The following is a 27,940-nucleotide window of genomic DNA, read 5'->3' on the forward strand; positions in this document are numbered from 1 at the left end:
AAAATTATATTCTTCAGTTGGCTATTGTAGCTTTTTTAAATTTTTAGAATAGCTGAATCTTTTTAATAACTCAGAATGTGGTTAGGTTAACCAGATGAGAACAGAGATTTATAGTATGCTGCAATAGAAGGCTTGCTGTCTTTCATCTGAAAGCAAGATGGGGAAGTCTAGACTTCAGTGGAGTCAAAGAAAAATCTCCCAGTGGCCTCAGTAGGTCCAAATATAGCTCAGCAATGGTTAAATAAATCATGATAGATCTATGCAATAGAGACGCTGTGCTTTTGGGTTATTGCCAGTCTTGTGTGATACATTTTTGGTAGAATAACAAGTAAAAAATAGCTGTACAGGTAATGTGTCCAATTGCACAAATTTATGGATTATTTATTCTGAAAATGTGTTTCTGTTTCTTCTTCATGAAGCACATTCCCTGCTTCAGAAACGCTCAAATCCCTGGCAGTGTTCAAGGCCAAGCTGGACAGGGCCTTTGGCAACATAGTCTAGTGGGAGGTGTCCCTGGCCATGGCAGAGACTTTGGAACTAGATGATCTTTTAAGGTCCCTTCCAACCCTAACCATTCTATGATTCTATACCTCTCTATGGGCACATTAATTTTTATATTAGTCCAAAAGAAGCATGTAGATTTTGAGAAGTGGTCATAGTCACTCACAATCTGAGTTTAAGCTAATAGTCTTTGCTGCATAACAGCAATTTATGGAGATAAACTGTTAGAAACAGTAGCCAAAGGTGTTGTGAGCTGTTCCTGTCATCGTACTGTGTTCTTGTCCTCCCTTCGTGTGCTTGCACTTCAAACTCTGTATTAGGCATAAAGTAACTTTCGTGCCATCTCCTATAGATGTCAAGTTCTCAGTCTTTATCTTCTTTAGTGGTGTGACATCTTGTCACTCCCTTCATTTTTGTGCCTGCTACAGGTTTCTTGCTTGTTGGTCCTTAGGTTGTCTCAAGAGAATGACAAAGAGGAGGCTGGGCACTCTACCATGTCAAGCAAGTAAATAATTTATACACCCAGAATATATTTGGTGTATAAGTATGGACTCAAGGATCTGTCCTTGTGGCCTGAAGGGCATTTAATAATGCTTTTCAGTTGATAAGGTTTGTTCTTAAGCTACCCAGGTCCCTAACACTGGCAGCAGAGTTTGTGGGAATGCAGCTTTACCCACAACAGATTAAAATAGAATTAGGGTGTGCTTAAGGCAATTGGACATACATAAATACATGGCACTATATGTGGTTTATTCTGGGCATGCTGAGAGAGGAGACTAATGTCATTGTGAGGCCATTCTATTATCACTAAAGCATCATGATGATTGTACTAGTTCCTCATGACTAAACATCACATTGATTTTGAGCAAGGGCAAGAAGGAGTCTTTGGGGACTACAGGCTGATCAGCCTAACCGTACTCTCTGGGAGGGTTACTGAGCAAATTTTCCTGGAAGGTGTTCCCAGCTACATCAAAGAGAGAAATATGATTGGGAACAGCAAGCATGGATTTATGAAAACATACACTTTTGATTAGATCAACCTGATTGCCCCCTTAGATGGAATAATTGGTCTTGTAATCAGAGTAGTGGATGTTTAATATCTTGACTTTAGCAAAACCTTGGTGAATCTCTCATAGTATTCTTATCACTCAATTGGTAAGGTATGGCCTGGGTAAGTGGACACAAGATTTGTGGAATGTTGACTCAGCCGTTGAATTCAAGGGATTGTGACCGGCAATGTGAAGTTCAGTAAAAACGCCTGTCACTGATGGCATGCTTAAGGGGCCGATACTGAGACCAATACCATTTAGAAGTGTTATGTCCTGGTTGATGAAGTAGAATGTTCTCTGATATTTGCAGGTAAGACCTATCTCAGTCACACCTGAAATAACACACAAAAAAGAAACCCTGGTATCCAAGGGATTTGACCACTTGTTTGGTGTATGCAAAAACAAAGTTAAACAGAAGCTGCTGCTGTTATATGGCAAAGAAGAGGCTTGAGGCTAGGGCTCCTAGTGTGTGTGTGTTTGTTTGTATATATATATATATATATGTATTTAAAAAATGAAATATTTAGATGATCACATTCTGTATTTGAAGAAGAGCAAATTTGAAAGTTTCTGAATGGTTTGTGAAAGAGACATACTGCTTTCCAGCTAGCTACTGTTAGGCAAAGTAGTTAACCTTCTCATCACCTCAGATCACAGATCATTCTTTCACTCTGCTTCAGTTCAGCATTCTGACCACATCTCATTTACAGTTGCAATGTTATGTATTTCTAACTGTACTTGGCCAGTCTAGGACTTTAGACCATTGTTCTCAGTCTTTTAATATCCTGGTACTGCGTAGACCAGTTTGGCTGTGTTATCAAAGAACTCCAATCTTAATGTTATTGTGCAATTTAAATGCGTAATTTTATGCTCATTAACAACACACCTGTTTTTGTTTTTGAGATGTAAAATGGTCATACAAATGTATTAATGAAATGTAGGATGTAATGAGCAACTGGTCTGATTCTGTCTGCAAAACGTCTTAAAAATAAATGTATTTTCAGATGAAAACAGTACTAATCTTGTACCGTCATCCGGTAGAAATTAAAGGTCTGTTGATTTGTGGCAGAATTCATAACACGTGTGAATGTATCTGATGTGCATCTGGGAGGTGATGCACCACCAGGACATCAGAAATACTGGAAAGCATGTCTTTACAGTCTTCTAAGGTGAGATGGGGAAGTCTCATATACAAATGCTATGATGTAGAGATAATAAATCTTAGTAATTGTAGGCAAATAATTTCAAAAGAAAATTTTTATAAATCAAATAACAGAGATGAGGTTGAGGCAGGTAATGTGATGGGGGATTTAAAATTACTGATATGATGATTCTGAGGAGTTGAGTGAGCATAATAAAGGAAGGTCAGAAAATTATGAGAGGATTTTACTAAATGTGTAGTGACACGTGTATTGGAAATTATATATGTTGGACTTCATACATAGAGAAGATAATCTCGTATTTCAAAATATCTCAAAAAAGGGTCATACAGTCTTTAACCAGTTCTGCATGTGTCAAACAAAACCATACACTTGAAAATGACCAGTGCTTGTTGATCTTATAGTTGGGAAGATATGGGAAGATACAAGTTTATACTGTGAAAGGACAAACACATGCCACATGATGTAATGAAGTAGACTTTAGTTTTAGTATCCATACATTAGTTGGAAAAATAGTTAAGTAAGAAGAACTATGTCTTCTCTAGCAGTAATAAAAATTTCAGTTGTAATTCTGCTTAACTTCCCACTCAGTTTTTGGTTCAACAGAATGAGCCATAATCATTGTTCAAACAAATTCTATTGAAACTTAGAAATGTTCCATGACAGCACATCTGTTTTGATATATTTTCACTGAAGTACAAAATGGTTTGCTGAAACACAGACTATAGTATCATCATGCAGAACAAATTTCCACCATGTTTTTGACTGGTTTCCCACCGTCCTACTAGTGAGATGCAGTCCAAGCTTCCTGTGTTTGTGTGACATTTCTCTGAAACTAAGGATCAGACCATTGTCTCTTGAGCACAGTTCCTTACTTTCCAAGGATGGTGTCTTGATACTTTAATTTTCCTGATGCAAATTGATTCATATACTTGACTGTTGCTTACTCTGGAAGCATTGCAGCTGTTGAGTGGAACTTTGTTTCATTCAGCTTCTGTCCCATGACAAAGTTCAAAATCATATTGTTTCTCAAAAATTCTGTCCTTTGAAACTTTGACAAAAAGTGGTTTGTCTCAAATTGTCATCAGATTCCAGCTTGTTGAAGGTTTCTGAAACTGGAAGGTTTCTGGAAGGTTTCAGAACCTCTAAGGTATTGTCATCTTTCTGCATGGTTTTACTGTATTAAATTACTGCCTGCATTTTGTTGGTACTTTAAGAATTCTGTGGTGTGGTGAGTTCAATATAAATATGGAAAGAAAAGTCTGTTGAACTGCTAGTAGCCTAGAGTGAGAGATTCTATAGAACATACAGTGTTGGTACACTGAAGGGAGACGATGAGGTGGCTGGAAAAGCAGGCAGTAAAGGAGCATGTGATCTCAATATAAAACAAAGGTGATCAAAACCAGAGAGATTTCATTATAGAATTTCTTTTCTACTTTACCAAATATTTATATTTACAATTAGTAAAAGTTTACAAAAAAGTAATTGGTAGAACATTTTGTTTTCTTTAAATAAGAAAAAGGATGAAAAAAACTGAAGTTGTGCTAATTAAGTTAGTTGTGCTAGGGTCTGTAAATTGAGGCAATTTTTGGTCACATCAAAATTTAGATAACTATTAATGAACATAGTGGTTTCTAAACCAGGGAATTATAAATTAAATTATTGGCATTTAAAAGTGTCAACCAAAGTTGCAAGCTGTCCATCTGAATAGGGGCTAGTCATACACTAAAGGCCTGTGTCTATTCCCTAGGAACCTCCATAGCTCTTTATTTCCATTGTTCTCTGAAGGAAATACGTAACTTGTCTTTTCTGAACACAAAGCAGAATCGGCCTCTGACACTTCAACTTGGCCCCCTTTTCCCCTCTCCTTATTAAGGCTTTCTGTGTCTCTTCCTACACTTATCTCTGTAGGTCCTTTTCAATGTTTCCTTTGTCTTCTGTCTTCGAGAATGTCTGTACTTACAGTCTAATGTATTAACTTCCCTAATACTAAGTTAGGTTCCTGACTGGGTGTTGCAGATCGAAATATACTCTGAATTGTTGAACTCTCTGTACATGTCTGGTTTGAAGGTGGCTTGGTTTATGTCCATAGGAGATGGAATTGCATTCTTTGTGACAGAAGAACTTAAACATACCACTGTCCCATTTCTTTATGTGGAAAAGGTGGTTGTTGACTTAACTTCAGCCTTCCTTGTGGAGTTGATCCAAAGTGAAGCAGATTCTATATTTAAGCAGAGGGCAGTCAGCAGTAAGGCAAATTTCAATAGGGATAGTTTTTTAACACATTTTTACAGTAGCTATCAGAACTTCAGAAGTCTGAGCAGAATTTCTGCATACCATCATAAATAGGCATTCTGAAATTCCAAATGATCCTAAGAAACCACTTCTTTTTGCATGATCTATAGGAGTTGGCATTTCCGTCTTAGCATTTAACAAAACTGAATTTTGTAAGCATAAATTCGTTGGTAGCTGTCAACATTGTAAATAAATATTTCAGAACAGTCCAGAACATATTAGACACTATAGGCTTTGTTTTTTAACTTATTTTCAAGCAACCATTGATAAATGCAACTGATCCTTTCTGTTGGAAATGTGGACTAGGCATCATCATCTTCTCACTAGAATGTACCATTCTCAGAATGGTAATGCCGTGTTTGGAGACAGCCCAGCAATTAATCACATTTGGTGGTGGAGGCAGCGGATCACTTTGTTCAGAACACTGGCAAAAAGAACTTGTTAAATATCAGTTCCAGAGACAGCATCACTTTTGTTTTCATTTCTACAAATTGTTCAAAATGTTCACATTGGTTAGTGCAGCTATGTTCATTGTGGGTCTCAGAAACTCCTGTTCTTTCCTGCCATTGTAAGTAAAGTTAGCTCAGTAGTTGAGAAAATGTCATTTTAAAATTAAATCAAAGGTTTTGGTAATAGATAATGAATTGGAATCTGTAGGCTCAGGATTGCACTTCCCAAAGATTGAGTTTGTTTAATTGTTGGAATAGCGCTCTACAGCATGAAAAATGGAGACATGTTTTGTTTCACTGTTTTTATGAAATGTTACCTGCACTTTATGATTTTTTAAAAATATGTATAAATGTTGTTTTAAAAGCTTTATTATTTTTTTTTTCAATAAAATAACTAGCAAAGCCAGAAGTACCCATTGCTCATTTTCATTTTGACATTTTTGCTTATTGGCCTCTAGGACATACAATTCTATTTTGATACAAATGAAGTACCTTCATATGCAATATTTGTATTATATTTTTCTGTTATGACATTATTTTTATTTTAATTGCTAATATTAATTATTCCTCTTTACCAATGAATTCAGTCACAAAGAATCATCCCAAGTGCATATTTATTTATAGGTGTTTTCATTTTTACTTCACACTGACCAAGGAAAATATTTCCAGCTGTTAAAATAGGATAGTTAAGTAATTATCACTCAAGGTGCTTGAGCTTGTAAACTCGCTGTGCAGCTTTTTTTCTACTGTAGGAGTCTGAACTACCAAATCTAAACTTCATCTATATATCTGTGTATATTTAGTGCCGAGGTCAATAGATCATCCTAAATGGGATTGGAGGACAAAACCGGAGAACCATGATTTTGATGAACTAAATCATATTCTTCAAGAGAGCAAAAAACTTGGAAAAGCCCTTGAGAATCTGTCTCACAGTAAGTTGATTTTAGTTTCTTAATGTAACCATTCGGCCTGAATTGTAATTTAGAAGTATGTGTCAAGAAGGTGGTCTTTTGTTCAATGAAGACCAACTTCGTTGACATCATTAGTTACATTCTTCTGCTAACTGAAACTATTTCCCCTGCACATCCTTTCTCGTTACATTAGTTTTCTGCTAGTTTAGTGATATGAATTAGCTCATAAAGAGCAGGAGGCTGGCTTAATGAAAAAGCTGGAACATGCAGCAGTGAGACTGCTTCTTGGGTGGTAGCAGTTAGGTTGAGTTAACCTTTGTGAAACCTTAACCTCATTCATGGAGATCAGACCTGTCATTGAAAAACAATTAGGTGTTTTGTATCCTTGACCCCAGTTAATTTCTTCCAGTTTTCAAAAGCAATTAAAATATTTTAAAGCATCTCAAGTAAATACTCAGAAACATAGTAGCCAATTAATTCCTAACAAAACCCAAGTATTATCCTTCCAAAGACATGGTCAAACATGAGGAGTGTTTAAAAATGGTATACTAACGTAAGGAGTAGCCCTGAGAATTACTGGATATGATGAGGAATAGCTTGATAGCTTTTCTTTTTTCTTTTTTGTTTCTTTTTTTTTTTTTTTCTTGTAGAAGAGAATTCTGAAGTATATTGGTGGGAGCAAAAACTACTAACAATTATAAAAATATGAAAAGTATTCTCTGTCATGGTGCATGAAAACCAGGTGGTGTGGGAAACACTTGAAAGAGAAATATTTTCTTTCTCCTCTCATTAAATTTTATCCATGTCACTTCTTGATTCACTGGAGAAATTGCAGATGGTGAGGTCAGAAAAAGAGCTGAATAAAGAATGTTCTGTGGAGGATTTTGAGATTCATCATTTTTCCAAATTGTGTCAAATATACCAAACTAGTTTGTTCAGATTCCCTCTCTCACAGATGTTTTAGGTTGATCACAACAGTTATATTCTGAGCAATTTTCATATTTATATTAATTATTGTAGTATACATTACAGGACTCTTTTCAAATGTATTTCTAGTAAATTGGTCTATGGCTCTTAGGAAGCTAAACCACCTCCAATTAGGGTCTCTGATTTGCAGCTCCACTATTACCTGACCATGTTACTGTGATGGGTGCAAGTGTCATTTTCAAGCCTTTCTCCTTTAGAGACTTGTTAGCAAGCTTAACACAGATACAGGAACAACTTTTTTCAGTTTCAGAAAGGGTTATTTATTCACTCTCTGGAGATACAAAGCAATCACATGTGCAAGTTCATTAATAGAGAACTAAATCCGGTCTTCAATCCTACATCTTTGTCCTTCCTCACGATTATTATGTAGGTTCCTCTGAGCTCTGTCTTCTTTATACCTAAAGTATAGTTTGCAGCGTCCAATACCTCTCTTTGCCACAGAGTTTACTAACTGGAATACAAAACACTGCAGCTCTTCTGGGTCCTTCATTGGACCAGAGGTGAATGTACCTGATCAGTGTTGTTGGAGTCAGATTTTCATAGAGTTATTTCAGAAATGAAACATTCTTCACAATTCCTTGTTAGTACTTGATGTTTTCTGATGATTTAGCTGCGTAATACAGAATTTTAATCCTGTCCCCAGAGTGCTTTAAATCACTTGCAGCGTGATACTAAGTTCACTTTCATGAATATGCTCTCTATTTCTTCATCCAGATCATTAATGGAAATATTGTCAGACCTCTTCATGATTCCATTTCAGATCTGACAGCCAGCCCTTGAAATCTACTCAGTAAGTGCACTTTTTTACCCACCAGATGTTTATCTAGCTTGCAGTGATTTCACCTAGAATAGTCTCTAATTTGTTTACTGGAGTATCATCTAGGACAGTGAACAAAGTCTTACTATAGATGAAGTATTTTACATCTACTTCCTCCTCTTATCCACTAAGCAAGTTTCCCAGTTGAGAAAGCAGTCTTATTATTTGATACAATTCTTTCATGATAAATTCCTGTTAGCTGGTTCTTATCACATTTCCTATCCATTAAAGGTTGATGTCGTGATTTAAAACCAGTCAGGCAGCTTGTTCACTCATGGAAACATAAACTGTTTATTTAATAATTTTGTCAAATATTCTTGCTGCTGTCAAATTTAGGCTTGCTGGTTAGTAGTTCCCACATCTTCCCTTTTTCTTTCTGCAGAAAGATATTCACCCTTTTCTGTCCTCTCCATTCCTGAATGATGGTTGCTAATGAATTAGAGGTTTCTTCTTAAAGAGCACTGAAGTGCTCTAGAATGAATTTCACACAATTCCGCCAACTTAAATATATCTAAGTCATCAGAATATCTTTCAGCTTTCTGTCATCTTGCTTGCAGTTTTTCCTCTTAAAATCACTAGCATTAGGCATCTAGCCACAATTAATTTTGTTTTAAATATTGAAGCAGTGACGGTATTGAATACTGGGATTTCCTTGTTATTTGCTTTCCTTCTCTTTGATATAGTAGCTCTGTATTTAACTTTCTCCCCCTTTCCTAGTGTATTTATAGTATCTCTTACTGTATGGGTTTTGTTTGGGTTTTTTTGGTTGTTTTCTTTTCATTGACAGTAGTTGCTCATTTTGGACTTTAGCATTTTTGATTGTGTCATTTAAACACTTGCATTAGTTTAATTCCAAACTGTATGTCCTTGTTTTCAGTTTATGTACTCTTGATTTTCAGATCATTTCAGGAAAAAAACCTCTTCTGTGCTGAGATTTCTTACATATTAGGATGATGCAAAAATTCAAAGTAAAAAATGTGACAAGTTTGGAAAAAAAACCAAAAGATCATTTTGAAAATAAATGTGGATTTATTGTTTTCCCAAAGGTAGACTATGAATTACACTTAGAGGGTTTCAATGAATAGACATATCTGGAACCTTAAAAGTGTAAGACACGTGAAACACATCTGTGCTGTATCCAAACAAACATCCCATGTGGTAAATTTTATAAAGCCATGGCAAGGTCCTGTAGCTACTTTCTCCTGTGTTAATGCCTATTTTGGGCAGCCTAGTCAGTGCTTTTGGTTCTACAAGCACTTCTGTGAAATCTGTGGGTCTAATAGTACATTTAATACTAATGTTGTTTCAAAGCGGCATGGCATTATAAGATTTGGATCTCATTGTGAGTTTCCAGGGCTTAATTGCTGCTATGCAGCTGACACAGTCTGTGAATTAAATTCTAGCTTCTGTTGCTTTATTCATTGTACAGTCTAGATACCTGCTTTGAGACAAACCTGCGTATTTCACACAAAATTAGAACTTCTAGATAGGTTTGGAAGATGAGGCTGAAGCACTTCCATGTCTGGTCTCTCCTGTGTTCAGTCCTCCTAGTGCTCCAAACTGACCTTCTTTATATTTGAAGCTCTCCTCCCAAGCCCCACCAAGAGAATATGTAATTCTAAGCAGATCTTAGAAACCAAAAGTGACTTCACACTCAAAAGTATCTTTGGAGTTTTGAAAGACTGGAGAATGGTATTGCCGTAATTGTGGTCTACACACATTGGAGATTGGTGATATACCATTTTCCAGAGGCTTACCTGTGTGGGAAGGCTGGGTTTTGCTTGCTTCTCCAATCAGCTGTACATCATGCAAATAGATTTTGAGCTACCAAGGCAATTTAGGGGAGATTTTGATTTATGAAGCAACATACGGGGATATACTGCATTTCCTTGTGCATGTTTTGTTTTCTTCAGTTGCAAGGCCTGTCATCTTTATTGCTATCATCCCTCTTCCTCAGCTAATCATAAGTAAAAAGAGGTCTGTGCTGTTTCAGATGTATGCATTTGTATTTCCCCTTTTGGTCTGGGTGTCTTTTAAACAGAGTTAAAATATCCTGTATAGCAAAGGATCTTGCTCTTGAATATACCTGTCTTCACCTCCCATCTTCTAAGGGCAGAAAAATAGGTAAGAGATGGAAAACAGTGAATTCTAAGTGTTTTGAGTGGGTCTCTATAGTTTGGAGAAGAGGAGATTAAGGGGTGACCTTATTAGTGTATATAAATATATAAAGGGGGAGTGTCACGAGGATGGAGCCAGGCTCTTCTCAGTGGCAAACAATGAAAGGACAAGGGGCAATGGGTACAAATTGGAGCACAAGAGGTTCCACTTAAACCTGAGAAGAAACTTCTTCTCAGTGAGGGTGACGGAACACTGGAACAGGCTGCCCAGGGAGGTTGTGGAATCTCCTTCTTTGGAGACATTCAAGACCCGCCTGGACACGTTCCTGTGTAACCTTATCTAGGTGTTCCTGCTCCGGCAGGGGGATTGGACTAGATGATCTTTTGAGGTCCCTTCCAATCTCTAACCTACTGTGATACTGTGATAAATGAGTACTAAAACAGCAAGAGCATACTGCAAAGTAGGTGTGAAGCCTGCCTGCTTTGTCAACAGCTTTATTTCTTCTATATAAACAGTTAAGGGTTAGAGTGCATATTAAAAAAGTGTGTGTATTGGATGTTTCAATTTATACATGGTAACAGCATTTGAAGACGCGTAATGTGTTCTGCTGAGGGAGAGGTACTTTTTCATAGTTGCATCTAGCCTTTCAACAGAGATAACCAACATTTTGTTAGTCATGTTTTAATCCTTGTTAAGGCCAGGTATCTACTACAGATCAGAGGGGGAGAAACAACTTATCATGTTTTGAATCCAATTGACCTTGTAAGGTCAGAAATGCTAATAAGTTAACATTAACCAAAGCTATTAGGTAACCAATCCACGTCAGTTGCTTTGAGGGAATCCCAGAAATAATGGTATCTATCTATGACCAGTAAGAAAAAAGTAGTCGTTTGTTTCTTCATATGGAAAGGGAGTAATCAATCAATAAATAATCAGTAAAGAAGAAAGCTGTCTGCGATCTAGAAGGAAATATTGCTGAGGACCCTAAAGAATCAGAGAATCACAGAATAGTTGAAGTTGGCAGGGACTTGTAGAGGTCATCTCATCCAAACCAACTGCTTAAGCAGGGCCACCTAGAGCTGATTTTCCAGGCCTATATCCACAGCTCTTGATCAAGAGCAAAAAGATCTCAGAGTCCTTCTGGAGTATCTCAAAGTTATTTCTCATAACATTAGAAACAGTTATGCTTATGCATAGCTTAAGAAAGGCAACCATGATCTTACCCCTTTAAGAGAAAGTTAAAATAGTGAAACATAAATCTTATGTATTGTTTATCTTTTATGGGTGAAGAAGATAAACAAGTAAAATTCTCGTCACGATAATAGTAGAACTAGTTCTGAAAAAGATCAGAATCTGTTAATAAACCACTAAAATCACATTTTGTGAATGAACCTGTGAATATGTTATGTGAGAACTTTTATATCTTTATCATGAACTATTTCCATACATTTGGCAGTCTGAAACACATTAGAATGGGGTTTCATTTAGAACCTCCTACACTATAGGAAACTATTAATGGTTTACGTTGTAGTTATGGAAAATGCACTTGAATGGAATGCCATATCATTCATCAGACACCTCTGAATTTTCCCTTTGAAACCTTACATTTCTGACGATGATGATGTGACTGCAAATGCGCACCTGCATGACATGTTACTAGACTTTTATTTATTGCCTCAAGAGTGGCATTGTTTTAAGACATAATACTTCAGAATTTTTGGGGTTTTTTTTGTTTGTTTCCCCCCCCCCAGTCATACACAGTTGATGTGAAATAGACTTTAGTCTGTAAAAAGGACTTCTTTAGTCTGTAAAAATTACTTATCCATGATCAGTTGAGCATCTAGCCCTAGATGTGTTCTACTAATTGAACTGTGAAGCTAGTCATCACTATTCTGTAGAGGATTTTTCATTTCTGCTGTTCAGGCTGAACTTTAAAATCATGTTATTCTTGTGTGAGATCAATGTTTGTGATATATTTTGAGATCGACATTTTTAGATAAGCTCAATCAAACCTTTAAGGAAGATAATTTTATCTCAGTACTGCAGCTGTTATCCGATACTGCCTTTGCTCATAAAATCCATTTGCTTTTAGTGTGATGTGTGAGTAATAATATAAAATAATGATATTTTTGAAGATTAAAGCATGAAGAACATAAACATAATTTTTGCTATTCAGTTATAAAGTGTGGCTTATATGGCTGGGAGATGGCTGTTACTTCAGTTATAAGTATCTTTTTCCTACAGATGTTAAATTTTTAATTACCTTTGTGGCAGTGTTTGCCATTCTGATCTAGCCTACTTGAAGTTGCAGGGCTAGTCTCCTTCAGAGTTACAGTAACCTTTTGCTGGGACAACATTTGCCTTGCCAAAAGTTTAGGTGCGGTTTGTTTGATGGTCACCTCAGATATGGCACTTTCTAGTTCTTAGAAGTGGATTGCATTTGGGGGGTTATAGTAGGGAGAGCTATGATTGTCCTTGGCTACCGGCTGTTGTGGGCAACCACCTCAAGCAATCTGCTGCAGTTTACATCTCTTCCTAAACCAAAGTGTTTTTAAAGATTATTCTCTTCTGAAATTACCTTGGCCTAAGAGAATTTGTGGGATGTTTGGTGCGTACTTTGCGTTTTATTTCTCTCTTGTTGCCTAATTCATTACTCACTAAAGCTAATCCTGAAACCTGTGTTCTCCATTGGAGCCACTCAGAAATTTGAATATAGAAATTCTGCAAGTTTATAACACTGATTATTTTGCTGGGGTTTAGATTTTTTATTATTTTTTTTAAAGACACCATGGGGAGGAGAGATTAAATACGTGTTTCCTGGATAGTTACTATACTGATGTATAGTGTGATATGTGATGCCTTGTAGATGACACTGTTTCCCTTATTCTTATCTGGCTAGACATTAGAAGGAACATTGTCCTAATTCAAAATGGATACCACAACAGAAACTTGATACATAGCTGTTTAATAATAGAAGGACATATGCTGCTCATTGGCAAGAACTCTGAGGTTTCAATTCAATATGCCTTCACAGAAAATACCTGAATGACTACTGGAGGAAAAATGTCTAATTTTGAAAGTTGTAAATGACTGAATGTAAGTAAAGAAAATAATACAAAAATGTGTATTATGACAGTCAATGACAAATCTATTCTAAAGTTTCTGTACAGAAGTAACTGAGCTGGTTTGGTTCTTGTGTACATATTTTCTGGGGGAAATGCTTTGTTTGGTGCAGCCAGAGCAACCATTTCATGTCCTTTATATTCCAAGATTGTATAAGATAAATAATTTCAATTTACCTTGTGTTTGCATAGTGCAAACAGGATCAGGGGCTAGAAATTATTCTGCTGCCAGATACATTCTGGGATGAGGTTTTACCATGGGAAATGCAAGTACATCTGAGATGGCCTGTCCCACCAGTGAGGGAACAAAGGCTTCCCCTGGTTTACAGTGGATAGGAGAATGCAGTGGGACAGTTAACTGCTAGGCAGTTGATATATAATACAGTATTCTTGTATTCATGCTCAAAGCTGCAGTATTAATAATGATAGAGTAATAATGCTATTTCTGTTCTGGAGGTTGACATTGTGAGGTTGACAGTCCAGCCATCCACAAGTTCTCCAGCTGAGACCAATCACGCAAATGAATTTTGTCAAGTTAGTCAGAGTTGCATTGAGGTTGTCTTCGTATGTCCAGTGTGACAAAACCGGCCTGTCAAATGCAGGTGGTTTTTGTTTGGCAAGTAGGAAAACTGGCTGTTGGGAACTCTGTGGCCATCTTCTGGATATTTAGGAAAATGCATAAGGTATTTGTTGCCATTGAGCTGAATAATGGTAGTCTGGCATATGTTAAAGTCATAGCATTTTATTTTCTCATGACTGGGTACATATTACAGTTGTCAGATGTATTTTGTGCATTTAGAACAATGTAAGTCTTAAAAAAAATTCAACTAATTTTTATTGTGTGTTACCTCTTCCTACGATTATTTAAGGACCACAAATAAAAGCATAACTTTCACTCTTACCAGAACACCTGTTCTAAAATTTCAGGCATGTATAACATAGGAAGATACCACAATTTTTTAAGCTACTGTAAAGCTGATCATGAATAATACATCATCTTTGTTTCTCCATTCTTAACATTATGCTGCACAAGATTGCCATAGGGATAGAAGATTGGGAACAGAAATCCAAGATAACCATGTAAGGAATGTTTTTAATAATCCATGCTAATTAAAAAAAAAAAAAAGGCATGATAAACAACTAGTTTAATATTTTAGGTAAAAGTCAACATAAGCTACATGGCTAATACAGTGAAATCTGCTTTTGGGCAATTTGCCTAATGGAGGCATGAAAATAGTAATTAAAATATAATAAGTATTAATAAGTTGCATTGTCATTAAATTCTCTTGTAGTCAAGTTTCACTTAATCTCAGTGGGCCAGACCTTGCTTGCAGAGGGTAGCTTGTTCTTCCAGTTCTTTTCAAAAGCCAAGCTATTGACAAGATAAAAGTGTTCCAGTTGAGAAAGGCTGTGCTAGCATGAACAGCCCCACTCCAGATTTGTTGCTGATCAGAGATGGCAGTAGTTGTGGCTGTGGAGCACTTCTGAAGGACTGTGAAAGCATGTTCAGGCCAATTACTTCATTGTTCCAGCACAGAGGGTCATTACACTTAAAACTAGAAACAAGAGTCCTGAATCTGTCTGTGTAATTCACCAGACAGCTGAGTGGGCTGAGTGTTTGTGATACCTGATCAAAATTCAGCACCCATAATTACTTGTAAAAGGAAGGACATTTAAAGCCATAAAACTGGCAGTTAAGTATCTAATTTCCACTGTAAACCTTGTCTGTGAACTTTAGCTGATTGAGGGTGTCAGGCAAACCTCTCACCCCATTAGTAGGAACACTGTGCTTTCTCATAGCAAAAAATAAGAATGTAGGACTATTGTACAGTTGTCAATCATAGTATAATATAAAATTATAGCAAATGTTGTCTGTGAGAAACAGCTGCTATGAAAGAAAGGATTTATTTCTGAAGGATTTGCCTTTAAGGTCAGAAGACCTTCCCCTGCAAAGGCAGAAGACCTTCTTCAAGAGTCCCCTTCTTATCCACTGCTCAGTGACTTGAGGCAGAGCAATGATGGAACAGCCCTAAAACTTCCATTCGGTGTGTTCACCATCATGCACAGTCAGGCTTTGAATGCTTTAAGCTGAGGGAAGTCAGAAGCAGTTGTTCCTAAAAACATAAATTCTGACAAAGCCATTGGTTTGAAGGTTGAGCAAACTAGATTTGTCAATTTTGCTGGTGTTACTGATTTTTGATGATTAGAATTAAGTCATGAGGAAAAAAGGCTACAGTTTGAGGAAGTGGCTAACTTGTTAGGTAAAAAGATTTTAGTGTGTGGACATTCTGGCTACACCTATGGATATTTTGCCTAAGCCTGAAATGTAGCTATTTCCATTTAGAATAGTTTCATGAAATGGGCTGTCCCCTTTGTCTCTAGTGTTCTACGATTTTGCGATGACATTTTCCTATTTAGAATATGTAAGAATTGAAACTTATATTTCCCCTTTGATGTTGTATGAAAGCCACAGGGAAAAAAAAAAAAGGTAAAAACTATACAAGCCACGGAGAGCACAACCAATTATTTGCTGTCAAATACAAAAAATAAGTGAAAAGAGGGTTTTCTTTTTGAATAATACTGATCTCTGGATAGTAGCAATTACATTACCCAGAGATAGCAACCACTGTTATCATTACTTTGTAGAAATTCAAGTGTTTACATTGTCAAGGTAGTATTTGAAAATAAAGTAACTGAGAGTAACCTATCTGACTACTGAAAAGTCAGGTGCGTGCTAAGTTTAAGAGAATAACAGAAATTGTAAATATGCCTGTGTGATAATTATTATTATCTCTAGTTGAATTCTCAGGATTCTGGATTAAGGTATTTTGGATTTTCTTTTTTTTAATATTATGGTAAATATGCAACAGGTTTACTTTGTGAAAATTGTAGTCCATATAATTCTACCTGAGATCCATGCTTAGAAAATCATTATAGTGACAGAAATTTTTATCTGCTGCACACAGGGTGCAGGTCCCCCCTCCTCTCAAGTTCAGCCATGATATTTTGTCAGTTTGGCAACTGCAAAAGAAAATTGGTAAGACTGGGCACACACTAAGTGTGCAGTGAAGTAGTTCCCTGGAAGAAAATTAGAAGCTTTTTTACAACCACCTTTTTATGAATTAATTTATTCCAATCACTGCTAATGGACTTGTATTATCAGTAACTAGCCGAGTTTTGTTAATATTAATGGGGCTCAAGCCATAACATTAAAAAATCTGTATGACTTACAAGATGGTAGACACTGCCACTGGAAGAATCAACATGCCAAGATTATGGTAATCAGCAGAATCCTTTTTCTTTTCTTCTGAGACCACATCAGAAGGAGATATAAAAAGATTTTGCAGATATAATTCTTGCAAAGGGGTTGCAAAGATAAAAGTTTAATAAACTTTTAAAATTTAATTTTGGTAAGATGTCCTCAGAAACTGCTATTTTTCTACGTGGTTATCTAAGAAATACAGTTAGTTTTGGTGTCTCGCTACTGTTTGCAATTTAGTAAAGAAGCAGTTTGAGACATTGGGGTCAATTCAGTTATGCAGCTTAGTCTTCTCTAAATTCAGAATAAATTCTGGGGAACTGATGGGACTTATAAAAAAAAAACATTTTTCTGAAAGCACTCCTTTTGATTACGGGTGTTTTTCAATTTTATGTGCTTACATGTAACTTAATCAGAGAAGTTAGTAGAGCTTTTTTTGTGAGCCATATATTTTTATATACAGTTTTTCCTGTATGTGCTACTTGGTACTTTCATTATTGATCTTTGATTAGCAACATAGTCAGTTGAATAGTAAAATCATTTGATTTTTTTGCAATAGTGTCTTGGAAATGGCAGGGTTAGCTTTTGTAATTTCTTTTGCCATACTTGACAATAAATAGTTTTAATGAGTATGTCAGCACAGGGAAAAATGGCTCTTGCATCTGCTCCCAGGTTTCAAAGACCCATTCAAAGAGCATCTGTGAAAGAAGAAGAAAAGTCGACCAATTTCCAATCTGAGGAAAAAACTTGAGGGTTAAGCAAAATGCGTATTTTTCAATGTAATCTACTTTAGAACTGTTGAATGACTGACTCTCTTTACTCCTGACGTATTTCTTATGTGTTGATGAGGTCTTAAAATTGTAATTTCAATTCTGCTAGCACTTTAGTATTTTAAAACAAAAATCTGTATAAAGAAGTCATCTAAACTGAGAATCAGCTGTATAGAGTTAATGATTCAAAGTATAGTAAAAACCCAAAGAATTCTTGTAGTTACAGTATACCAAATAGCAAGAAATAAGAATGTCGTGGAAATAAGCTTATACTGCGGCAATCTGTATAGTGTGGTTTTAGAAAGAATAACTCTTCACTCAGCTGATACTAATTATTTTGCAATACCATCTCTTGCATTCCTTGGATAAAGATGTCTTGATAATGTGATATGAATTCGACAGTTACTTTCAAGTGTGCATTCTTACTATGCATGGATACTTCTCCACTTAATTTTCAGTACAATGGTTTTTTAATTGAAGCTCTAAACTGGAAATGTTTCTTACGAAACCTCATAGGAACCTGTGAAATGCTTTACTTTCTATATATAAGAATTTTCAACATGATAGCATGAAATGTATGATTACTTGCTCTCTCCACATGATATGACTGAGGTGTATAGATACATTAACAATTCCAATACCAGCTACACATATATATAAGAGTTAGATGACATGATGGAAGCAAGCGTAGGAAAGCCTCAGGCAGGCATCAGGAGAAAGGATAAGAGCAAACAAGCAAGTTCTTTTTAAAGGAATTTAGAAAAACTGGTTTGCATTTTATAGTGAGATTTATAGTGAGATTTTCCACTCTTTGAATTCCATTCATAGAATCTTTTCTACACTGAACCATGGAGAAAGAAAGAAGTCATGTTGATGTTGACCTGTAATTGCAGCATGATATTACGCATGCTGGTCAGGGGGAGATTTGCATAACAATGTGTCCATATGTAAATTTTATGTTGCTGCTTTAAGTTTAGAAAGCAGGTAGAAGTATACGTAAGCTCATTGTCACTTACTGGCAAATCTGGCATTTTCATTGCCTTGGTTTTTTGAAAACTCCTTTTGGTGATATTGCAGCTGAGGGATGTTAAGAGTATATTGTTTCCAGGCAATTTCACTAATGGAAGAGAATATTGTACCATCCCTATACGGTACAGCAGTGTGCAGAGAACAATAGGTAAACTTTCCAGATTAAACCTTAGTTTTACTTACTGTAGTTAAAGACATTTATAGAAAGAATGTTTCTAAATTATTTTTTTTAATCTGTTTTGTTTTCAGGCATTGCTATTTCTGATGAACTTGATAAGGTAAGATTTACTTTGTACCTAATGAACAGTAAAAAAAGACAGATGATTGTCGTAATTTTAGGCAATGAAAACTGCATCTCCCCATCCTGGTGGACACACTTCATTTCTTTTGAGTTCAGAGGAAGTTTGGGTATGGAAAGCTATATGGGTAAGTACAGTATATGGTGATAAATAAGGAGCTGGATCCAGAGCGGGCTGTTAGCTATGGAAAAGAAACCTCACTGAGTTTAAGAAGCTCTCAGCGAGGCCATGAAAAATGTTTTTTGACCTTAATACCATCTTTGCTTAATATAGTCTGCTGGGTTACTTTGTGTAATTTTGAAAACTTTAAATTTAAAATTTAAATTAATTTTAAATAAATTATTTAAAAAATGTTGAAAGCTTTAAACACCTTTTATTCCTGAAGTCATGAATTCTGCATTCTCAGTTATGATTTGTTAGACTATTTAGAAATAATTTTTACTCCCCAAATTTAATCAAGAGTGCACAGGGCATAAAGATCAGTCCTTACTTCCTTGCTCAGTGCAACAAACAAGGATCTCTTCTATTTTGGCCTTTTTGATACATTACATATTTAACATGAATTTTACTTTTAACTGTAATGAACTCTGTGTTGAGAGAGTAATAAAGCTGATTTTTCAAAGTTCCAAATGAAATGGAACACCTTTTATCTTCCCTCTTTTCACCAGTGAACAGCAGCATGCCTGTAGTGCCAGGAATCTTGGGGTTTATTTGGGGTGTCATAAACTAGTACTCTTAGGGAAATAAGTTCAAAAGGTATATAAAACAAAGGAATCATGCCTAATAGAGGAGATAGATACTTTCTAAATATCTTTCCTTTCTCCTGGTAAAATGAGGGCATGAGCCATTCTGTCACAAGTGTGCCTCCACTGGGTTCTCCAGGAAAGGCCGGTTAGACAGGTTTGATCACTGTTACCATGAAGTCATGTGCATATGGGGCTGCCGTTTAGAAACCATGGCCTTTACTTATTATTTTGCCCTTGTCATGATTTAACCTCAGCCGGTGACTCATCACCATGCAACTGCTTGCTCACATCCACCCTTTCCCTGCCCTGTGCAGGATGGGGAGGAAAATCAAAGGAATGTAAAATAAGCGGTTTGAGATAATAACAGTTTAATAACTAAAATACAGTAAAATATAGTGGTAATAGAATAGCAGCAGTAACAATAATGATAATAACAGAAAACAACAACAGAAAGAAATGATAGCTCAGAAGACGCAAGTGATGCACAATAAAATTGCTTACCACTTGTTGACCAATACCCAGCCTGATCCAAGCAGCAATCAGTTCCTGCTGGGTAACAGTTTATATGCTGGGCACAACGTGCTGTGGTATGGAAAACCACTTTGGCTAGTTGGGATCACATGTCCTGTCACCGCTTCCCGCCGGCTTCTCATGCCCTTCCTCACTGGCAAAGCATGAGGGCTTGAAAAATCCTTGATCAAAGTGCTATTCTAGCAACAACTAAAACGTAGGTGTATATCCCAGTATCAGCTGTAAGTTTTTCTCCTTCCAGGTTGCTGATGCACTGCTGTGTTTTGGCTTTAGTCTGAGAACAGTGCTGGTAACACTGATGTTTTGTTTATTTGGCTTGGGCCGAAAGCAGCCAAAGACTACCTGATAATGGTTTAACCTTAGACAGAATCTGGTTCTATTTCACATGAGTGAGTACCCAGGTGATGTTAATTTTTGAGGTATAAATGTGGTCAAGTTCACTGTAATTCTTGTACCAGAAATACATGCTAATACTACAGACTCTATGCTGTGGCAGCACTGGATCATTTTCAAACCACATTCATCTGTGGTTTGGATTAACCATTTAACCCTTCAGGTGCATGTAACGGGTCTGGAACATCATGCCCAAACTTAGCATTAGATTCTGTGAGAACACTGGCATTATGTAAATGTCATGAGAGGCACAAAAACTAGACAATAATAAATTCTTCTATATCTTTTTCCTTGCTTCGTTTTCCTGATCAGGAACATTCTTGGGATTAGGACAGAGGCCATAATCATAGAATCATAGAACAGTTAGGGTTGGAAAGGACCTTAAGATCATCAAGTTCCAACCCCCCTGCCATGGGCAGGGACACCTCACACTAAACCATGTCACCCAAGGCTTCGTCCAACCTGGCCTTGAACACTGCCAGGGATGGAGCCTTCACAACCTCCCTGGGCAGCCTATTCCAGTGCCTCACCACCCTAACAGGAAAGAATTTCCTCCTTATATCCAATCTAAACTTCCCCTGTTTAAGTTTTAACCCGTTACCCCTTGCCCTATGACTACAGTCCCTAATGAAGAGTCCCTCCCCAGCATCCCTATAGGCCCCCTTCAGATACTGGAGGTCTCCATGCAGCCTTCTCTTCTTCAGGCTGAACAGCCCCAACTTTCTCAGCCTGTCTTCATACAGGAGGTGCTCCAGTCCCCTGAACATCCTTGTGGCCCTCCTCTGGACTTGTTCCAACAGTTCCATGTCCTTTTTATGTTGAGGACACTAGAACTGCACACAATATTCCAAGTTACATCTCACAAGAGCAGAGTAGAGGGGCAGGATCCCCTCCTTTGACCTGCTGGTCACGCTCCTTTTGATGCAGCCAAGGATACAGTTGGCTTTCTGGGCTGCAAGTGCACACTGAAGCCGGCTCATATCCATTTTCTCACTGACCAGCACCCCCAAGTCCTTCCCTGCAGGGCTGCTCTGAATCTCTTCTCTGCCCAGCCTGTAGCTGTGCCTGGGATTGCTCCGACCCAGGTGTAGGACCTTGCACTTGGCATGGTTAAACTTCATGAGGTTGGCATCAGCCCACCTGACAAGCGTGTCAAGGTCCCTCTGGATGGCATTCCTTCCCCCCAGCATATCAACCAAACCACACAGCTTGGTGTCATTGGCAAACTTGCTGAGGGCGCACTCATCCTGCTGTTCATCTGTTGTTTAGATTATGAACCCAGAGAAAACAGAGAATATGTTCTTTATTTTTGTTTCTTATTATGTGTCCTTTAAAAACTTCTTTCTGCCTGCAGTAACATCTAGCTGCCTTTGTCAGGGGAGTACTTGATCAGTATTGTTGTTTGATGTAACTCCTCCCAAGTAATCCAATTAATTAGTTAGTTGCTTAGTTACTCGAGGATTTGGATTTGGAATACCAGTTTGCTCTGAATTACAATCAGTTTTGTGGAAGGGTTCATTTAAAAAGATTGTCAAATATCAGCTGTTATTAACTTTGTGCCAGTACTTAGAGCTTCAGTCCAAGACAGAAGTAGAGAAAATACAGGCAAACAAGGTCAGTCTTTCTGTCAATACGTAAGCTTTTAGTTTGCTAAAATCTAATAAAATTTCTGAGTTCACTAGTATCATTGCAAAAGAAATTTCTAACATTGCTGCAATTAAAACAGATTTAATATATAGACCCCCCTCCTTTTTAATCTCATTTACTTGAGACTGGCAGATTTTGCTGTTCTGTCTCTCTTGTTAATCCAGCCCACATCTCTAGGTCATGGAAGCTATGTAAAATCAGTAACTGACTGGGTTGTATGTAAGGAAAGAAAATGAGAAGGGGTGATTTGTGACTCTCAGATTTTAAGGCTGAAGTGCAGACTGAATGAAATACAAATTTCTGAATTAACTCACTCTCCACTGAACAGAAACTATGCATAGAAGTGTGTAGTTTCCTAAAGCTCCTCAATAACATGAAGAATTTCATGTAAACAAAGAAGTTGAGCTAGAATGTTAGCTTTTCGGTCAAATGCATGGAATTCTAAGCTGATTAAAGTAATTATAGAGAATTCATTGTGAATTTCAGGGTTCTTTCCTAAGTCTGTCTGGGCACTTCCCTGGGAAGTGGAAGCTCAAATACATGCAGAAGTATAGAATAGCCATGCAACGGAAACTCTGGTGTCTTAGGTGAATGCTCTGACCATGAGGCTATTGATGATGTGCCTCCTCTGAAGTACTGCTACTGGAAGACCCTACTTGTCTATGGGTCACCAAATAAACTGTAGTATGTGTTGCCCTGTTAGAACTGTAGAATGTATGCATAGTAAGATACATTGAAGCAAAATGTAGCTGGGATACTACAGTGCAAAAAAGTATGTTTAAAATGGGTTAATATGATGAATCCATTTCAACGTTTCTGAAACAGACCTTGCAAAAAAAGGAGCCATACCTTGTATCTCTTGCTGTGGTTGGAGATGGACTAAAGTATTGTCATTTTAAAAGTAATTTAAGAGGAGGTAGGGGAAGATTTATTTGTCTTGTGGCTTTTGATTTGCTGAAGAACACTTAGTGAACGTTTTCCAGGCTTTTTTATGTGTTTTGTTTTATTTTTGTTTTTATCTGCAAATACAGAGACCTAGAAAAAATTTCTTTTTTAAGTAGATGAGAATTTTACATTGCGAGATTTTTCCAGAATTCCCAACAATGTCTTTCAGTCACTTTAATTATTAATAATGGGAAAAATCTAAGTGTTAGAGATCTAAAATCAGGCTCAAGTGAAGATGATATAATTGTTCAATTTTGATCCTCAATGTTAATATTAAAACATTTTTTCTGTGCTGTGTCTAGGGTATACTTCTTATGGGTAGTATTACTCAATGAACACAGATTATAATTAATAAAACGGAAGAAAGAACTACTCTAAGTCATAAAAATAAATTTCTTCTCACTCTAAAGTATTTCTTGCAATGGAGGTTCCCTCAAAATCCAAGTCTCAGCCCAATGTGAGGATGAGGTTCAGCTGTCCTCTTCTCTTTTCCTTCCTCTCCTGGTCTCTACATTAGAGAAGCTTCAGTGTGTCAGGTTGGTAGCCACTGATGTGGGTGATAAATGGATGACACCTGGACTGCTCCATAAAATAATCCTCTAGGTTCATTTAGTGCAGATTTAAATACCTACCTGTCCTGAAAATATTTCTGTGTGCACTAGTGTCAGGGTCAGTCTCTTACATTATTTATGTGGGAATATAAATAGGAAATCAGTTAAGATCTAAGGTTGATATTAAACAAACAAACAAACAGACCCCCCGTGTTTGAGGACAGAATACTTCATCTGAATTTATAGAAGCTTTTTAAATAAGGTGCCACATAAATGTCCTGGTGTTCTGAATAGAGCCAGCTCAGATTCTCAATTTACTGTTTTCACTATGGCTGCTTATATAGTTGAAAGGAAGGAAATAAATTAGGTCACGGAAACTGTGGTGTACTAGTCTGACGAGATTCAAAAAGGAAAGCAAGGTGATAAACTGAGGCAAAGCATGACTATGTAATGTAAATTACATTTCTATTTAGAGTACGAAGTGCTACTTTAATCCCTAAAATGTCTAGAAAAGAAATCAGCATAACAAGGATAGACACAACATTAATGTTTTATTTATTCATATGCTGATGGTGCAGTATACAGTGTCAGGAAAAATTTATGGTATTGAAAAAAGGGTGAATTTTTAGGTACTTTTCATTTTCACTTACAGGACAGAGAGCTTTTAGCAAGATTGACAGTGCAAGTTGTTGCAAGTTTAACTAGCTCCAGGAGCCATTTTTAGTAATTACTATAAAATAAATAAAAGAGAAGGGAGAAAATGACCAGAGTAGCAGGAATAAACCTTAAAAGAGGCCAAATGGTTCTTGCTTAAAGAAACTAATGTAAGCACCTTGTGTAATGAAAGCATTGTGGGCAGTAGAATAATTGTTTTTCCTAGCTCATAGGCATATGATGTTAGTCACACCTGTAACAGGTTACGTCTGTCAAGTGACCAGAGGCCACTGTCTTCTAGTCTACATTGCCAGACTATAACACAGCACCAGACAGATGCACAAAATGTGTATTTGTAAGTACAGAAAAGAAAGACACCTGTGGCTGTGTATTATAAAACCTCTGAAGCTGTGATGTTTACCTCAGATTTCTCTCTTCTATATCAGCTGCATTCCATTTTCAGTGGTTCTACTGTGTCACATCAACATTGCAGAAAATGGAAAATAGTGTAAAAACTGAACTAGTCAAGTGATGGATAGACAAATGGAGACTGGGGTGTGAGAATGCACTCACAGGCACACTGCAGAAAACAAAACAAAAGAACAAGGGTGCATGAGTATAATTCAGGGGCCTGGGTCACCTTTGGCTCTGTCAAAATGAAGCTCGTGGATTGGTAACAGGTTGCCCAGGAAGTTGTGGCTGCCCCATCCCAAGGCCAGGTTGGATGAGGCTTTGATCGAACTGGTCTAATGGAAGGTGTGTCTGCCCATAGCAGGGGGGTTGGAACTAGATGAGCTTTAAGGTCTCTTACAGCCTAAACCATTCTATGATTCTGTCATTCTGCTGAACAAAATTGCAACATCTATCAAGAGTGGGATAAATATATTAATCTGAAAACAGTTTGCAGCCTTTTTTTTTTTTTTTTTGTCATATCAGTAGACCTCTACTTCAAACTGTGCTTTTACTGTATCTGTGTCAATTAGGAAGAGACTTTTAAAATGGTTTGTTTTTAGGAAGATGATACCTTCTTCCAATCAGTGGTTAAAAACATGAGCACCAGTTTTAGAAATGTATTTTATTAAAATGTTAATACCATTTTCAGAACTGAAAGATACATTATGTAAATCCCAGCAAGGTTAATTTTAAATGCCAAATGTAGATGTTATTAGTTTTGCATTAATTCATAATGCAAATAAGAGTAATGCTATTAATCTACAACAGTCTTTTAGCTGGGGTGTTCATTATACAAGTGACCTCTTGTTTCTTAGCAGAACTGACACAGTACTGAATACAAGAGTTGTGCGTTTATAAAAATATATAAAATTTTTCAAGCCTATATTGCAGATTTCTATGATTGCTATGAAAAGTTAAGACATAAGAGAGATTTTAGGCATCAAGGTGGGCAAATCTCTCTTGGAATTTTGTTAATGGGAATCTTTTCTGTAGTTCATGATTGTTACATAACATTATGTAGCCCTCTGAAATGATGATGTAGTTTACTGGTTTTGTACTTTTGAAACTAATAGTATAATTTTCTTCTTTTTTTTTTTTTTCTATTTGCATGTGTGGTTGAGAACACGCAACACAGTGTTTATGGTTCTTTTTATTATTATTTATTTCTCTTCAGGACACAGCGGGTTTTAACACCCCCCTTCTCAGACCTCGTGTGATTGGAGAATGGATTGGTCGTGAAGAGAATGATGCAGACCCACTGGCTGCTGAGATGCTGCAGCCACCAATACCAAGAAATAAAAATGAGCAGTGGGACAGTGAGGATAGCAGCAGTCCTGGAGGAAGGTGGGATTTTGGTTTGGCCTAGAAATTTTATAATTTGTGAAATGAAGCTGTCTTTGTAACACCCAATTTCTGAGAGCAGAGTGCGAGGCTTTTAAATTCCCATGCTGTAGTGTGACAGCATGCAAAACTAATACATGACTGATTTCTTATCATGCTTCTATATATTAACTTATTTGCGATCACATGGTTTTATTCCTATATATAAAGCTAAGTGTATGTTGACATGATTTGTCAACATGACATGATTTTTTTATGTATTGCTTCATTCAGATACTTCTAACCCTTCTGTCTTTAAGTGGTTGGTAGTACCTATTCATGGATCTTCTTGACATTTTAGTGGTAAATCTGATTTTCTCATTTAAAGGAAAGATGAACGAGGGAAACAGTACCTATGTTATTTTTAGCAGGATTTCCTAAATTCATCTTCAATTCTTAGCATCTTGGTGTTAATAACGAGTCTTTCTCAAAGTGAAAGTTATAATCTCTGCAGTAAACAACTTCTAAGGATTTATTGGGCTTTACTGAGAGTAGAGGAGTATGTTTCTTTGTTAATGTGCTTCAGCTACCTGGAAGTTATTATCATTTTTATAATTGGTCCATTTTCTGTCATTTAAAGATACCTGTTTGTCACAGAAAGTGAAGTATTTCTTTTCTTTTTTTTTTTTTTTAAGCGTCAAGTGCTGCCTTTGTTAATTGGCTTAAACACCTATGGTTCTCCCTCCACCCTGTAGCCTTTCTCCTTGGTTATAACTAGTACTCTGACTGCAATAGACACCTTTCTCTTCCTCTTTTAAGAAAGCAGAAAGTCTCTGCTTCCCTTTGAAAAGGCCTAAGGTATTAGTTCACTGTGCCTTCTATGTTCCTTCCACATTGGAATGTCACGTCCATGTCAGAAGGAAACAGTCTATCACTTACAGGCTCTTACAGGCTGCATTCTTCACATGTTGTGAATTTTTGTTATCCGTGAGTACTTCTTTCTTCTTTTAATTAGGTTATTGGGTGGAGGAGGGATGCAGCTGTAAGTACTACTATTTCAAAGAAGTAGCAGCATGCAGTAATGATCCCTCAGCGAGACTTTGTACTGGCACCAACAGAACTCAGATGCTAGGTCTCTCCAGTGCAGCTCCTGGGAAAGTAACGGAGTCAGCGACTGGCACTGCAGCTTCATTGTGAGGACATGGGTTTCTTTTTCCTTATTCAGCAGTCTAATAAAGACAGTGAATAATGATCCGTTCAATGTTGCAAAGCAAACTGAGGATATTGTATCCTTTTACTCAATAGGAAGGAGCAGAAATAAGCATCTCTAGTCTAATCTCTAGAACGAAGCAAAAAGCTTTAGTTCTGACTAACAAAGATGATTCAAAGCAGTGAATTTTTTTCTTTTGTAGAGGCTGGTTCAGGCTGTGGGAAACCTCACAACTAGTTCTGTAATTAAAAAATGTGATTAATGGGATTAATGTCTCTGAGAATTGTATTTGAGAAGTCTTGTTGAGTATCATGACAAAATCACATTGCCTGGTGTATGAAATTAGGACAATATGGGATACTTGATGCCAGGAAAATCTCATGGGACACATATCTCTAGTTTTGAGGTGCAGTTAAGTGCTGAAGACTTGCTGAAGAATATGTATTGTTAAGTGGGAATACTGATTTTCAGGGGAAGTGAATAACTACTAAATTGCATGCGGCATATGGATTTACATTGGATGACTGCTTTTGTATCTGGAATAATTCTTTGGTTCATTAATATTTCATCAGCTTTTGTAAGGCGTTTATAAAAAGCATGTTTGCAGTCTTGCAAAATAATCATTAAGTTGGGGAAGTTCAAGATAGTGATGATACTAAAATTAGTGCCATGTATGTATGGAAGTTTAAAAGACCTGTATTGATCAAGGTTAAGCTGAAAGGTT

General features: G+C 36.8%; 1 protein-coding gene across 6 annotated transcripts in view; it reads left to right on the forward strand.

Annotated features, from left to right (window-relative positions):
• CUNH8orf34 (chromosome unknown C8orf34 homolog) overlaps nucleotides 1-27,940 on the forward strand; it is a 188,334-nt gene that overhangs the window by 34,551 nt on the left and 125,843 nt on the right. For 5 of the 6 annotated variants that reach the window (XM_061342880.1, XM_061342877.1, XM_061342881.1 and 2 more), the window contains exons 4-6: nucleotides 6,258-6,386; nucleotides 18,717-18,745; nucleotides 25,861-26,030. In XM_061342880.1, coding sequence (XP_061198864.1) covers nucleotides 6,258-6,386; nucleotides 18,717-18,745; nucleotides 25,861-26,030 — 328 coding nt within the window. The remainder of the gene's footprint in view (nucleotides 1-6,257; nucleotides 6,387-18,716; nucleotides 18,746-25,860; nucleotides 26,031-27,940) is intronic. The other variant, XM_061342882.1, reaches the window with a different exon arrangement.

Source organism: Neopsephotus bourkii, unplaced genomic scaffold (assembly GCF_033783945.1).
Source record: "Neopsephotus bourkii isolate Nb327-2 ecotype Australia unplaced genomic scaffold, CSIRO-AGI_Nbou_v1 NB_1820, whole genome shotgun sequence".
Lineage (NCBI taxonomy): Eukaryota > Metazoa > Chordata > Aves > Psittaciformes > Psittacidae > Neopsephotus > Neopsephotus bourkii.